Raw genomic sequence first — 16,100 nt, 5'->3', positions numbered from 1 at the left:
CAGCCAGGGCTATACAGAGAAACCCTGTCTCGAAAAACCAAAAAAAAAAAAAAAAAAAAGAAAGTATAAAGAAACCACAGGGGGGATGGGGTGGGGCTTGAGGTGTGACTAGGGGGACACAGCTGCTATGAACTGATGTGGGTGTCGCTATCCCTATGTGAGGTTATATGAGAAAGCAAGCCAAACAAGCCAGCAAGCATCAGGTCTCCAGGGCTTCTGCCTTGAGTTCCTACCCTAATTTGCTTTCAGGATAGACCGCAGTCTCAAAACTGAAACAAGCCCCTCCCTCCCCAAAGTTGCTTTTGCTCACGGTGTTTATCACAGCAATGAAACCACAACTAAGACGCTCTCTCTTTTGATGTGTGGTGTGTGATGTTTGATGTGAGTGTGTGGATGTGTGTGTGTGTTTTCAGGTTAATGCAAACAGGCCATCACATGTCCTGCTCAGTCCACCTTCTTTCCTTGAGACAGGGTCTCTCACTGAGCCTGGAGCCAGGATAGCAGCAGCACACCACAGCAGTATGTCTGTTTCCCTGACCCCCAGTGCTGGGCTTATGGGCATGTCCTCAACTACACCTAGATTCTGCAAGAGTGCTGGGAATTTGAACTCAGACCCTCATGCTTGAGCAACCTCTTATCCTGGGGACTCTGCTGGGGGCAGAGCTGGGGTGCACCTCAGGCTCTGACATCAACTCCAGCACTTTGACTCCTAACAGAGGCTGAGACTCCGGGCCCATAGGGCCCTGCTGCTATTATGCTGTGTGATTTGGGGTAGTTCCTTACCCTCTCTGAGCATTGGCTTTCTCATCTATGAGGTAAGAAGGCTGACCATCTCATCCCTCGGGGTCACCGCAGGGTCAGGGTTCAGACAGAGGGACTGGGAAAGCCATCGGACTGGCACCCTTATGGACTGGCTTCAAACCTAGACTCACAACAGCCCCTCTCAGAAAGATGGTTATGCTAACCTTGAGATGACTTTAAAGATTTCTTTAAAAGCAGACACTAGCGGTGGGTGTGGCAGTGCACACTTTTAACCCCAGCACTCTTTTTTTTTTTTTTTTAATTTTCGAGACAGGGTTTCTCTGTATAGCCCTGGCTGTGGTGGAACTCACGCTGTAGTCCAGATTGGCCTCGAACTCAGAAATCTGCCTGCCTCTGCCTCCCGAGTGCTAGGATTAAAGGCGTGCACCACCACCGCCCGGCTAACCCCGGCACTCTTGAGGCAGGGATAGATAGATCTCTGTGAGTTTGAGGCCAGCCTGGTCTACATAGCAAGTTCCAGGCTAGCCAGGGCTACAGAGTGAGATCCTGTCTCAATAAAACAACAACAACGACTCCGTCAACATAAAATGAGACATTTAACTTGTAACTCGCTGGACCACTGCCATCGAGGTGTGAGTGGTGTGCCAGCTGCGTGTGGTGGCTATGCTTGGTTGTCGACTATATCTAGAATGAACTGAAACCCAAGAGATCTTAGACATGGAAGGAAAAAGCGCTTGCTCTTTGCCTGCTGGCCCTCACTCTCGCTGGCAAGTTTAGTCCTTCACGGGTGCTAGAACCAACTTCTTTAGGATTCCAGTGTCTACTGACGGCCAGCTGAGACATCCTGCCTCATGGACTGAACAACTACGGGATTCTTGGGATTTCCATTGGGAGTTAGTGATTGTTGGACTAGCTGGACCACAGCCTGTTAGTCACTCTGAAATATACATATTCTATCAGTTCTTTCTTTAGAGAACCCTGACTACTGCATTCTGGGAATTCATCTTACACATCCCTTAATAACCTTATGAAGAGGCTGGAGAGATGGCTCAGCCGTTAAGAGCACTGGGTGCTCTTCCAAAGTGGGGACCACATGGTGGTTCACAACCATCTATAACAGGATCTGACGCCCTCTTCTGGCGGGTAGGTGTACATGCAGATAGAGCACTCAGATACATAAAACAAACAAACAAACAAACAAACAAACAAACAAACAAAGACCTTGTGAAGCTCCAGGCCCTTGATTGCTGTGTTTAACCTTCAGTGGAGCCTAACCACTTGCAGTTCCAGTTGGGGTAGCGTCCTACCTCCCCACCTTCTCCAAGGTCCCCCTCACAGCCCAGGGAACTCACTTTGAAGATCTTCTCGTCGGCAAATCTGATGGCACCAAAGGCCATTGCCTCCATCAGCACCATCACGGTCAGCTGCACCAGGTTGACCTTCCCCAGGACAGCGCCCGCTGAGATCAGCACAGGTAAGGTGCTCATGGTAGCTATCTGGATGCTGAGAAGCGGGATGGGGAGGGAAGTAGGAAGGGGAGGGGGGAGAGGAGGAGGAGAGAGGGAGAAGGAAAGAGAGGATGATAGGATGAGGAAGAGTTCTCTCTCATCAGGCCCCGCCCACAGGAGCGCTACAGCGGCAGAGTGGGGCTCTCCTGTGCTCCATCAGGGCGGCACCTGTGGTCTGAGTTTTCTTTGCACAAAGACACGGTACAGCGATGCTCGGAGTCTCAGAGCCTCTCCTACAAATCACTGCGATTCAAAGTGGCTTTTTCTTCCCCAGGGACACAGCTGCCTAAATTTCACTGCCACCTCACACATCCTTTCTGCCGTGGCCACTCAGATGCTCAGTAGAGGGCGCCCGTGTACCTGCTGGCCCACCACCCAAGCGGCTCATTAATCTCACGGAGCATCCTCCAGTAAAATAAGAATGACCTATTTGTATCCCCGGAGCTGGGCCAGGGGTTAGAAGGAAGACATTATATATGCATATATAATACAAAAATGATTAGCAATGACAAGCACTTGAAGAGGAAACTCGTAAATCGGGGCTGGCATTTCAGGTAGAGAAAAACGTTGTTGTTGTTTTGTTTTGTTTTGTTTTCCAAGTGATTTTGGTTGGCTTGGGAGACACGGGGCTTCCTGAGACAGCTGTGCCAACTGGGCTTATCATGGAGGGCCTCCTGGGGGAGGTGGCACTGAGCTTTTCTCTGAAGCCTAGGAACTTAATGAAGCTGACATCCGGATGCTGTTGAGAGGCTGCAGAGATGTCCAGGTTTAAAGGTCAGCCCTCCATCAGCAGGGATTGCTAGGTCGGCACTATAGTGCACCACCATGCCCCCCTTTAATCCAAGTCTTCTTATATATAATAAAATATATCTTTAAAAAAGAGGGGGGCACCTCTCTGGGTGACACTTCTGTATCCTGTTCTGTGTGTGTTTATTCCTTTTCTTCCTTTTCTACTAACCTCTGTCCATTGTTCACAATGACAATCCAAGTCATTAATAAACTAGGGAGACTCCCAGGGTGAGCTATGGCTCCAGATCCCTCGGGTAGCACGGGGTTGGCATACCCATACCCAGGAGGGCCAATTAAATTAGATTTTTGTATAAGCAATGAAAATCTTGTAGAAACAGTATATCCTATTTTGTATGCCAGAGAGGGGGGTCAAGAGGTCATGAACCTTCCCCCTCAGCATTCAAAGCACCCACGTGACCCAGCTCCTTTCAGTTACCTGGACAGATTGTTGATCTTGTTCCATTGGAGGACCTGGCCCAGGAAATAGTCCAGCAAGATTGTCCCCTGCACCCCGAGGGCCAACATGAAGAGGTTGAAGGCCACACTGCTCCAGCTGTGTCTCCGAAAGGACGAGGACAGGAAGCCGAAGCCCAAGGCTGCCATGAGGGTCAAATTCCGGAGGACTGTGAATGAGGAGGGGTGGAGTGGGTGGGGACAAAGGAAGAAAGGTGAGTCCGACATAGTTGCCATTGGACAGGACATTGGAGGTCATTTAAGAGACCTTAGCCAAATTGCCTCTCTTCTTTGGGCCTCAACTTTTTCATCTGAATAATGAGATAATGACTGCTGCGTACGCAGGGCTGAGATGAGGGTAGATGAGTGAAAGCTGGTAAAGTGGTTCAGGCAGGTATGAGTGCATAGAAAATGGTCAACCGTGATGAGAAATAAACACTATGGTGTGCTCAAGCACAGACTCGGGAACCCTGTGTCGTTGGCATTCAGAGAAGGTAAAATTGCTCTGGGATTATGGGCAGGGATCTACCACAGTTCAGGTGTGCCCCAAAAGAGAAGGCAGAGGGGGCCCAGAGTTCCTGTGGCAAGAACCAAGTCATCCTCATAAGAAGCAGCTTGGAAAGAAATTATAAAACAGAGCCAGGCGTGGCGGCGCACGCCTTTAATCCCAGTACTCCGGAGGCAGAGGCAGGTGGATTTCTGAGTTCGAGGCCAGCCTGGTCTACAAAGTGAGTTCCAGGACAGCCAGGCTACACAGAGAAACCCTGTCTCGAAAAAAAAAAATTATAAAACAAAACAAGGGGCTGGAGAGAGATGGCTCAGTGGTTAAGAGCACTGACTGATCTTCTGAAGGTCCTGAGTTCAAATCCCAGCAACCACATGGTGGCTTACAACCATCCATAATGAAATCTGATGCCCTCTTCTGAGTGTCTGAAGACAGCTACAGTGTACTTACATATAAACAATAAATAAATCTTAAAAAAAAAAAAAAGTCAAGCCGGGCAGTGGTGGTGTACCCCTTTAATCCCAGCACTCGGGAGGTAGAGGCAGGCGGATTTCTGAGTTCGAGGCCAGCCTGGTCTACAAAGTGAGTTTCAGGACAGCCAGGGCTATACAGAGAAACCCTGTCTGGAAAAACAAAAACAAAAACAAAAACAAAAAAAAACCTGAACAAGCTGGGTGGCAGCAGCTTGTGAGCGGCAGCGGGAAGAGCTGCTGAGATGGGTCTGTGTGAAAAGGTACTTGTTTCACGAGCCTGGGGACCCGACTTTGACCTCCAAAGTCTATGGTGGAAGGAGTGAATGGACACCGGAAAGTCCATAGATCCTCTGACCTCCATGTGGGTGGGCACTTCCACGCCCATATGCACATAGGTGCATTTGTTTGCACACATGCATCCAAAGGATTAAAAGAAGGAAAACGAAGCTGGATGGTGGTGGCGCACACCTCTAATCCCAGCACTCAAGAGGCACAGAGGCAGGAGGATCTCTGAGTTGGAGGCCAGCCAGGAACAGAGCGAGTTCCAGGACAGCCAAGGCTACAAAAAGAAACCCTGTCTTAGAAGAAAGGAAGCAAAAAAAAAAGAAGGAAGGAGGGAGGGAAGGAAGGAAGGATCAGGAGGGAAGAGGTGAGCTGGCTCTCTCCCAGTTCTTGGGAGGGACCTGCTGGGCCAGCAGAAAATGCCTTTTCTGGTCTGAGGAGGAGCCACTAAAGCCGTGAGTTCCGAAGTCACCCTGAGGCCCCGGCAGAGGATGAGAGATTACTTTAATGTGATTCCAGTTTTTAATAATTAGCACATGTGTGCCAGAACCAGATAATGGTGGCTTTAGTGAGACTGCTCGCACTTTCCACTTTCCAGCTGTGTGGTCTTGGTCTCTCTGAGATTTAGGGGAGCCCATGCTAAGTGGTTAACATTTGCTAACAGCCATTGGTGGCTGATCTTGACCATCAACCTGACTGGACTGAGAGGTGCCCAGAAGACCAGCAAAATGTCTCTCTGTACATTTAACTAGGTATCGTAACTCAGTGCTAAGAATTAGTTATTTTATGTATCTGAGTACACTGTAGCTGTCTTCACCAGAAGAGGGCATCAGATCCATTACAGGTGGTTGTGAGCCACCATGTGATGTGATTGCTAGGAATTGAACTCATGACTGAGCCATCTCTCCAGCCACCCCCCACCCGCATCCCCCTCCCCCTTTATTTTCTACTTTCTTTTTTTTTTTTAAGATTTATTTATTATATCTAAGTACACTGTAGTTGTCTTCAGACACACCAGAAAAGGGTGTCAGATCTCATTACGGATGGTTGTGAGCCACCATGTGGTTGCTGGGACTTGAACTCAGGACCTTTGGAAGAGCAGTCAGTGCTCTTAACCACTGAGCCATCTCTCCAGCCCCCTATTTTCTACTTTCAACTGTTCCTTTTAGGTATTAGCCAGGGCAATGAAGAGGCTACCTGGAAGTTGAAGTCCAACGGGAAGTAAAAGTGGTGCTGAGTCTTACCCTAGACCATTGGTTGAGCCTTCAGCTTAGCTTTAACACCACCTCCTTCCAGTGTTACAGGAACAATAATGGCAGCTTTTCATCGGACACAAATGGGCCGGTGCATGGACCTTGCCTGCACAGATTGTCTCAGCTTTGCAACTTCCTGAGGTTTATTAGAAAATACTCATAACTGGGGCTGGTGAGATGGCTCAGTGGGTAAGAGCACCCAACTGCTCTTCCAAAGGTCCAGAGTTCAAATCCCAGCAACCACATGGTGGTTCACAACCATCCGTAACGAGATCTGGCGCCCTCTTCTGGAGTGTCTGAAGACAGCTACAGTGTACTTACATAAAATAAATCAATCTTTAAAAAAAAAAAAAGAAAATACTCATAACTCAGTTTATCTGCTATCTTCTTTTCATCAGTATGAATTCCTGCCAACAGTTTACAATTGTCTCTAGTGCATACTCATTTCCCACCATAAAAAACCTCAAGCCGGGTGCTGGAGAGATGACTGAGTAGTTAAGAGCACTCTGCCAGTCCTGAGTTCAATTCCCGGCAACCACATGGTGGCTCACAACCACCTGTAATGGATCTGATGCCCTCTTCTGGTGTGTCTGAGGACAGCGACAGTATACTCACATACATAAAATAAATACATCTTGGGAAAAAAATTGATCCTCCTGCCTCTGGCCCTTCAGCCACCTGTCTCTGCCACTACAACAGGTGAAATATTTTAAAATAATAGATGGGCATGAGTTTTTTGTTTGTTTGTTTGTTTGTTTTTAGATTTCTCCAGTCCAGGATCAGAAATTTAAAGCCATTCTAAAACATACTTGGGGTCAGGGGGAGGGAGGTGGCTCAGTGGTTAAGAGCATTTCCTACTCTTGCAGAGGACTCAGCTTTAGTTGCCAGCACCTATGTGGTGGTGGCCCACAACCCCTGTGATGTCATTTCCAGGGGATCTGATGCTCTCCTTTTGCCTCAGCAGGCTCTAAGCATGCATATGGTGCAGACACACATGTGGGCAAAACACACATCAAAAAAAAAAAAAGAACCATAAAAAAACAAAACAAAACAAAAAAACATCGCCGGGCTGTGGTGGCACATGCACTTGGGAGGCAGAGGCAGGCGGATTTCGAGGCCAGCCTGGTCTACAAAGTGAGTTCCAGGACAGCCAGGGCTACACAGATAAACCCTGTCTCAAAAAAAACAAAAACAAAAAAAACAAAAACAAACAAAACACCAAAAAAAAAAAACAAAAACAAAAAATCCCCACATTGTCACCCAAACCAACTCCAACTCACTGTGGGGCCTTGGCTCAGTGGGAAGGGGGGGACGGGGACAGTTTGAGGACAGAAAGCCATCAGATGTTGTTCATCTGTCCCTTGGCTTATATTTACATAGATCCACACAAGCCTCCACAGTGGGCCGGCTCGGAATTCCAAACTCTCAGGGTGACAGTGTATGTTCATCTTCACTTTTGACCTCATGCACGGTGTGAAAATGCCACCCAGGACAGTGGCGACAGTGGCAAAGCTCTCAAAGAGGCCCTCCCTGCTGGCTACCCCAAGGAAGGTTCTTCCTAAAGAATGCTCTCTGCCCCAGATGTCTGGACCCCAGTGCAGTGGATCAGGCCTTTCTGTCTCCAGGGAGGGAGGGAGGAAGGCCAAGGCGTCACGTCACTCTCACTAGTCTGGTAGTCCCCAGCACCTGCTCTGAACACTCTCGTCTCTTCCTCAGTCCACTTCCTGCTCAGAGCCAGTCTCCAATCAGGCTCAGTGCCCGCAAGGGCTGCCAAGACCCTCAGGGGTCCAAGGAGTCAGGTCCCAAGGAAGCCAAGGACAAGTACTAACCCAGGTGCCTATTAGCATACCAAAGTGCACGCTGCCAGGCTTGAGGCACCTGCACCATCCCAGGTCTTCTCATCCCTCCTCCTTATCCAGCCCAGTGGGCTTCCCTTCCCTTCCCCCACCTTCTCTTTCCTATATAACCCTGACATCATTGTGTTCTCTTGGCGCTCTCTCTCTCTCTCTCTCTCTCTCTCTCTCTCTCTCTCTCTCTCTCTCTCTCTCTCCCCATCTCTCTTGCTGTACTCTTCCTCAGATCTACAATAAAAAAACCTCTCCTAGTGCTGTCCCAAGCACTTAAAAGGCAGAGGCAAGCTGATCTCTGAATTCAAGGCCACACAGGCCTACAGAGTGAATTCCAGGACAGCCAGGGCTACACAGAGAAACTCTGTCTCTAAAACCCAGATACCCCACCCCCATAACAACAGCAACAACACAAAACTCCCTAGCTTGCTTTCTTCCTCCTTTTCCTTCACAGACCAAAGATCAGCTGACTCACCTGGTTTTGAACCAAGGCCGGAAACCCGCTCGAGGTGTTTGTTTTACATATCAAAATGAACCTGGCCTGCAGGTTCTCCAAGCATCCCTCCATCCCTATTTGGCATACCCTGCCCCCCACCCTAAACTTTACAGGCTAGAGGCTGGGCTGCCCTTCCCCATAGAGGCTCTTCCCGATATAATCCAGACATTTTGATTTCTTCTTCTTCTTCTTCTTCTTCTTCTTCTTCTTCTTCTTCTTCTTCTTCTTCTTCTTCTTCCTTCTCTCTCTCTCTCTCTTTTTCTCCCCACCCCCACCTCATTTCTCTCCCCATGGTGACTTCTCTGGCCGCTGTCCTTGGGGCCAGTGACCTCATCCAAGAGCTGCTTCCCAATAAGCCTGTCTTCAATATATTCTAATTTGGCTTGAATTGGTTCATCTCACCGGCCTAGAAATAACCTATCAGTTATTACTACGATAAACCACCTTTAAATGGTGCGCTGGACACTCCAGCCTTCTGTGTACAGGCAGAGAGCCCCCCCCCCCCCTGAAGACTCAGCCACATGACAATCTGCTTAATTGGGATTTTGGCAATTTCTTTTCCAAATCCTAGCCAAAAGAATGCTAACAAATGGGATTTCTGGTGAGGCATATTTTCCCACCTTCTGTGTGCAGTGAATCTCTGAGGGAATTTGGGCCAGTGTAATGAAAGTGTTTCTGACCAGGAACTGGCTTGTGGAGAGAGCTATTTACTAATCAGTCACCAGAAGAAGAAGTCACCTGGTCTCAGTCTTAGCTCTGCACACATGGTGGACACTCTCATTACTGGAAAGTTCCTTTGGTGTCAGAGGTCATTGAAAGTCACTTCCACTGGAGGACACACACAGTGTCAGTGGGTGATGACACCCCTGTTATGCAGGAGGTGGCCAAGAATCAAGGATGGCCCTACCATCTGGTGCCTTAAGGACTGGCATTTAGTAGTCCCTACCTTCTCTCCCCTGATATGGGAGGAAGGGTGCAGTGTGGCGTCCCTTTTCTCCTGTCCATCTTGGTGATGCTACGGGACAAGGCAAGGAACACCTCACATCCTTTGCACATTCTCTGAGGATGGTTCAAATTCCTCAGGAGTCAAGCCTGAAGTGTGTGCAAAGGTGCGATATACATTTAAGACTGAAAACTGTGGCCAAGCAAAAACCATTCCCCTGGAAATGTGTACAGCCCTTGGCTGCACAGCGCTCTGAAACAAACCTGTCCGGCCCTGGGCATCAAGGCAGTGCCACTGCAGGTTTCGAGGTCTTGACTTGTTTGGGGCCACACAGCACCCCTGTACTGAACTCGCCTCTGGTCTGGGACAGTGAGTGCTTTTCTGCCAGGTAGGCAGGTTCTAGCTCTGTTGTGCGCCACATTAGGTAAAAGGATCTTAGGCAAGTCTTTGGTCCTTTCTGAGCCTCAGTTTCCCTTTCCGGAAACCATAGGGTTGGGCTTGTCAGTGTCTGTGCCCTTAAGGCCCTGGAATATTCTGAAGAAGGGGCTAGGGGAGGGTAGAGAGGAAGGGAGTAGAGTTGAGTCAGAAGATTAGAAATTAGGGGGTGGGGGTGGGGCGAGGCAGTTCCTGGCTCAGCTGCCACCGGCTCCAGGAATGGGGTCTGGTGGCTTTCCTCCTCGCCCCTGACCCCCAACTTCCTATCGGCTTCACAGGGTCCCAAAGCAAGAATGGGTGCCTTAGGCTGGAAGAAGAGACTGAGGGAAACAGTTCCCAGACGCTCTGTCGCTGTTTCTGGAACCCGGGCAGTCAGTCCAGCTCTTCATCGACAACATCTGGCCTCGGGCGCCCTCCCTGCTCCCCCACCCCCACCCCCGAAGCCTAGCTTTTCCCATTTCCTCTCCTGAGGCTCCAGGCTCAGACTCACTTTTCTCCCGACTCACTCCTGCCCCTTCCCGAACCCTCCATCCCAGGGCTGCGTCCTGCCCAGAGACTTGGGCACCTCCATGGGCGGTAGGTAGCCTCAGCCACCGCCGCACCAGCCAGGGTTGATAAACTGGTGGATTGCAAGGTGTTTGGAGTTTGATAAGGAGCTGAGAGGACTGGGTGGGGGAGGAATTTCATTGCGTGCTGGAAGTGAAATGTCAGGCCTTCCTTCTGGGAGGTAAGAAAGTACCTCTGAGCACAGCCACAAAGCCATGGAAGCAGTCTCCAGCATCCTCATGGCCGGACCCAGGTCTCCACCTCAGTTTGTGATAATCACCGGTTATCTTTCCCGTTTTACACATGGAGGAAGAGAGGCACAGAGGGCTGCTGTGACTAGCACAGGTGACACAGCTGCTAAAAGGAGATTCGAACTCCATATACACTCTTGCCATTTGCAGGGAGACCTGAATTTGCATGTCAGGGTTAAGGCCCTGTTTTCTCTGTGCCCCAGCTCCCTGGTCTGTAAAAATGGATGTCGACACCTGCTCACTGGCTCCTAAAAGGTCTGGTGCTGTGACAGGAGCACACTCACCTGTCATACATTACTGAAACTCACCCCTTAATTTTTTCCACGGAGACCTCTTCCCTTTTCTCCTTCGGGGCCTGCCCACCCACCCTATCCCCTCCTGATAGTTCAAGGAAACAAGACATAGGGGAGGAACTCTTCAGTTTCTCCCTCCCTCTCCCCTCCCCCTCCCCCCAGCACTGTTTCCGTCCCCGGAGTCTCTGCTCCCTCCTGTCTCTCCATCACAGGAGCAGTCTGGGAATAGAGATACAGCTTTCCCCAGCTGGAGGTACCAGGTGTGGGGTGCTGACTCATCACTGGAGAACCCCTCTTGTTTCCCCATAATCCTGTCACCTCCCTGAGGAGAGCAGGGACCAATGGTGGCTTCCTAAGCAAAGGTCCCAAGAGATAGTTCCCCAGTTTGGCAGTCTTAGGATGGGGCTGTCTCTGGTAAACTGTTCCAGATGGCCCCCAGCGGAGGAGCACACCTCTGGGTGTAGTTTGCTCCCCCGTGAGTAGGGACCTTGTAATTAGCCTCAGACAATGGGGTATCAGGAGACATATAAATGCTTCCCTCCATTTCATTCTCATTTGCTGCCTAAGGCTGCCAGGTGAATGAAGCCTGAGATAGCCTGATACTCCCAGCTCACATCAATGCTTGCTGTGGGGAAATGAGGCTGGGTGGAGCCATCTTGCCCCAGCTAAACTCCTAGGTTTTGGATAGATGAGTGACTCCAAGTGAAGCTGTCAAGTGAGTAATACTTGCTGAGCCACAGAATTATGGTCGTGGGTAAATGACATGGTTGCCCTTGCCCACCCCTGCCTATCCTAGCTCTGTAGACCGGCTGACCTCGAACTCAGAGATCCACCCGCCTCTGCCTCCCAAGTGCTGGGATAAAAGGCATAGGGCACCCCAACATTGCCCGGCTTGACATGGATGCTTTTTTTAAGGCACCAAAGTTGGGGATGGTTGATACACAAGCTATAGATGACCAATAGATTCTGCTCTCCTTAAGCATCTCACAAGCACATCTCCACTTTTAGCCCAGAATGAACAAAACACTGTTGGCTTACACACCGGGTTGCTGTTTTTGTGTTTCTTTAAGAACTGGCGAAGGGTGGTGGTTTGAGTGAGAATAGACTCCACGTGCTCTTACGTATGAGTAATTGGTCCTTCATTGGTGGACTCTTTGAGAATGGTTAGGGGGTGTGGCCTTGTTGGAGGAGGGGTGTTATAGCCTCAGCCTTTGAGGCTTCAAAAGTCTCTTGCTGCAGGCTTGGCGGCGCGCGCCTTTAATCCCAGCACTCGGGAGGCAGAGGCAGGCGGATCTCTGAGTTCGAGGCCAGCCTGGTCTACAGAGTGAGTTCCAGGACAGCCAGGGCTACACAGAGAAACCATGTCTCGTAAAACCAAAAATAGTCTCTTGCCATCCCTGGCATACTCCGCCTGCTGGAGGTCTGAGATTTGAGTTTCCAACTGTTCCTACCTCTGTGCCCTCATCCCACCATCGGATGCTAACCATCCAATCAGATGGTTTCTTTCATAAGTTGCCTCCAGCCTGGCGTTTCATCACAGCAACGGAAACTGATGTACGAAGCTGTCACCCAATCACCTGTCTGCCTTCATCCCCGCCCACCTGCCTTTTTTTCACCAAGTGTAGTCTTATCTCCTACATGGGGCTTGAATCAGCCTCCTTGCTCCTGCTTTCTCACCCCTGACCATTTGGCTCCATTACCGGCAACCCAGACATGATTAGCAGAGTAAGACACACGCAGCCTGGAAGATGCCCAGGACAGACAGTCCTTAGAAGTTGCTGGAAGGCAGCATTAGCACTTCACCTTATTTTTTACCTAAAAACTGATGGTCTTTATCTATCTATGCATGTTAGTTCTTTCTATTTCTTTCTTTTCTTTTTCTTCCTTCCTTCCTTCCTTTCTTTTCTTCTTTCTTTCTTTCTTTCTTTCTTCCAAGATTTATTTATTATTCTATCTAAGTACACTGTAGCTGTCTTCAGATGCACCAGAAAGAGGACGTCAGATCTCATTATGGATGGTTGTGAGCCACCATGTGGTTGCCGGGATTTGAACTCAGGACCTTCAGAAGAGCAGTCGGTGCTCTTAACCACTGAGCCACCTCTCCAGCCCACATTTCTTTCTTTATTTATTTAGTTAGTTATTTTTCTTTTTTGGTTTTTTTTTTAAAGATTTATTTATTATATGTAAGTACACTGTAGCTGTCTTCAGACACTCCAGAAGAGGGATGGTTGTGAGCCACCATGTGGTTGCTGGGACTTGAACTCCGGACCTTCGGAAGAGCAGTCGGGTGCTCTTACCCACTGAGCCATCTCACCATCCCCTTTTTTGGTTTTTTGAGACAGGGTTTCTCTGTGTAGCCCTGCCTGTCCTGGAACTCACTCTGTAGACCAGACTGGCCTTAAACTCATAGAGATCCACCTGCCTCTGCCCTCTGAGAGCTAGGATTAAAGGGGTGTGCCATTCTGTCCTGCTTTGAAATTTTTTTACATGATAATTCTTTCAATCCTTTTTATTTATTCAATAATAATAATAATGATTATTATTGTTTGTGAGGGAGTTGGGGTGCAGGGTTTAGAAGGAGACCATTAGAGGGTATTAGATGCCCTATAGTTGGAGTTATAAATGGACATGGTAGGAACTGAACCTGTGTCCTCTGGCTTTAACCCCTGTGCCTCCTCTCCAGCTTTTTGAAATTTTCTGTTGCATTACAGAACTTTTAAGAATTACATTCATCCAGCCGGGTGTGGTGGCGCATGCCTTTAATCCCAGCACCTGGGAGGCAGAGGCAGGCAGATTTCTGAGTTCGAAGCCAGCCTGGTCTATAAAGTGAGTTCCAGGACAGCCAGGGCTGCACAGAGAAACCCTGTCTCGAAAAACAAGAAACAAAAAACAAACAAAAAAAAGAATTACATTCATCCATTCATTCATTCCTTTGTTTGTTTGTTTAGGATATACAGAAATTGGGGTCAGGGCTGGAGAGATGGCTCAGTGGTTAAGAGCACTTCCGGAACTTTTCCAGAGGTCCTGAGTTCAAATCTCATCTTACCACCTGTAATGGGATCTGTAATGGGAGGAGGAGGAGGAGGACGAGGAGGAGGAGGAGGAGGAGAAGAAGAAAAGGGGAAGAGGAAGAAGAAGAAGTAGTAGTTGGGGTCAACTTGCAGGCATCAGTTGGCCTGGGTGGTTTCCACAACTGTCAGCCTGATGTGCTGTTAGGTAATGCTGGGCCAGTGACAATATCGGAGTACCTAGTTCCTCAGTGAGAAACGGAGGACACAGCAGACTGCTTCATTGGGTTGTCGTGAGGGACCAATAGGAAGCTGTTTGGATAGTGGCTCATATACAGCAAGTGCTGTAGACCAGCTGCACGATCTATGTGTCCAGACCTCACCGTGTGTGTAATACTCAGTTTAGTGGAGAAACAGGAAGGGATGAAGTTAAAATGAACATTTGGGTTGGATGTAAAAGAAATGAATGAACCTGGTGGTGGTGGCACACACCTTTAATCCCAGCACTCTGGAGACTGAAGCAAGCAGATCTCTGAGCTCAAAGCCTGCCTGGTCTCGAAAAATGCGCACACACAAAGAAAAGGAAGAAGAACTGTGCAGGAGCCCCTGAAAGGACTCCTCTGCTTCCAGCTAACTGGCTCAGGCTGCAGCTCTGTCTCAGGGACACCCCTTGGGGACACCCCTCGAGGGGCCCATCTGTTTATCATGAGCATTCTGTCAGCCAGGGAGAGCAGAGGCTTCAGGCATGTTGGGATAGTTTGTACAGGAGCAAGCACATACCACTGTGGACATGGGACTTGTTTAGGTTGTTCTCATCATGGCCACACGTACAATAAACTGTCATTCCCCGGCAGCCACTCTTTTTTGGCTCTGGATTTGAACCCTAAGCAGGCTTTCCAACCTTGGAGGGAAGGCAGGAAAGGGGGACATGAAATATAGAAGAGAGCCAGCAAGCAGGGGGCTGGGTGAGGGGGCTCTTTTATGCAGAGGACCAGTGTTTGGCTCCCAGCATCCCATTCTGGGTGGCTCTTTATTGTAACACCAGTTCCCAGGGGATGCAGTGCCCTCCCCACCACCACCACGGGGAGTTACATTCATATGCACCCCCACATGGGACACATACATCTAATTAAGAATCATAAAAATAACTTTTTTTTAAAAAAAAGGAAGGAGTAACAGAGACCCCACCACACAGCACAACACAACCAGCATGACAGATGTTGCCACAAAGGAGAGAGCGTTGTAAAGACCATTGGCACAGGGGATTCGGGAGAACAGACAAGCAGATCCCCTGTACTGTGCTGGCAAATCCAGGTGAGGCTCTTGGAAGAGAGAAATCCTAGGCCACCCGAAAGCCCAGCCCACACTGTCTCCCTGCAACCAGTGGAAGGGCTGGAACCCCTTTCCTTGGGAATAGTGTAAAACAGGTGCCCCTGTGCCCTTGGGGAGCCGCAGACCTCCCCTACCCTTGGGCAATTTAACCCCTCCCCTGGGCCCCTCACCTTGATAGCTTGCCATGAACTTGTGATCCACCTGGGCTGTGTCGTGGGGGATGAAAAAACAGAAGAGAAGAATAAAAGCTGTCTGTAGCACCAAGGCCCACAGGGGCAGGCAGCAGCGGAGGGACCGTGGGTACTTAGAGCCCATCTTGTGTCTGTTGCTGTGCCCGGGTTCTGCCAGCTGCAGGCTTCATGGGTGTCCCCCACACCCACTTGAAGGAGCGATAGGAGAGACACCCGCCAAAGGTCTTATCTCAGGCTGCCGGGCTGGCCTAGCACAGAGGGATGTCATGGGAGGAAGAAGCAGCATTTTTTCAGTATGGTTGTTCATTCAGCCCCTCTTGGCTGGATTCCTGTTGGGAGCGTCTACTGGGCTTGTTTTTTTTTTTTTTTCATTGTATTCTATTGGTCTTTTCTGAGCTAGGGTATCTCTATGCAGTCCTGGCTTGGAAGTCACTGTGTAGACCAGACTGATTATGGACTTATAGCAATTCTCGGGCTTCTGTCTCCTGAGTGCTAGGATTACAGGCAAGCACCACCATGCCGGGCTCTGTGTTCAGTTTGAAGGAAAGCATACTCCTTTCTTGATATCCACCCATCCTTTAGACTTGTTCCTTTGGCCTACCCTGTAAGAAAGGCAGGGTCTAGGGTTAGAGCTGATTCTGGAGTTTTGTGGTAGACCCAGGCTCAGGTTTGGGTCCCAGAAAGAGGTGAAGGGGTGTTGGCTTTCTTTCTTTCTTTTTTGTTTTTGTTTTTT

At 49.3% G+C, this 16,100-nt stretch overlaps 1 protein-coding gene across 1 annotated transcript in view; it reads right to left on the bottom strand.

The window, feature by feature from the left end:
• Rhce (Rh blood group CcEe antigens) overlaps positions 1-15,586 on the bottom strand; it is a 31,549-nt gene extending 15,963 nt beyond the window's left edge. The window contains exons 1-3 of the mRNA XM_021160608.1: positions 15,347-15,586; positions 3,496-3,682; positions 2,115-2,265 (exon numbers count right to left, since the gene is read on the bottom strand). Of these exons, the coding sequence (XP_021016267.1) occupies positions 2,115-2,265; positions 3,496-3,682; positions 15,347-15,491 (483 nt within the window). The 5' untranslated portion in view covers positions 15,492-15,586. The remainder of the gene's footprint in view (positions 1-2,114; positions 2,266-3,495; positions 3,683-15,346) is intronic.
• Between the last annotated feature and the right edge of the window lie 514 nt (positions 15,587-16,100).

Source organism: Mus caroli, chromosome 4, assembly GCF_900094665.2.
Source record: "Mus caroli chromosome 4, CAROLI_EIJ_v1.1, whole genome shotgun sequence".
NCBI lineage: Eukaryota > Metazoa > Chordata > Mammalia > Rodentia > Muridae > Mus > Mus caroli.
Note: the sequence above shows the minus strand (reverse complement) of the source record. Positions and strands in the feature narration are given on the sequence as shown.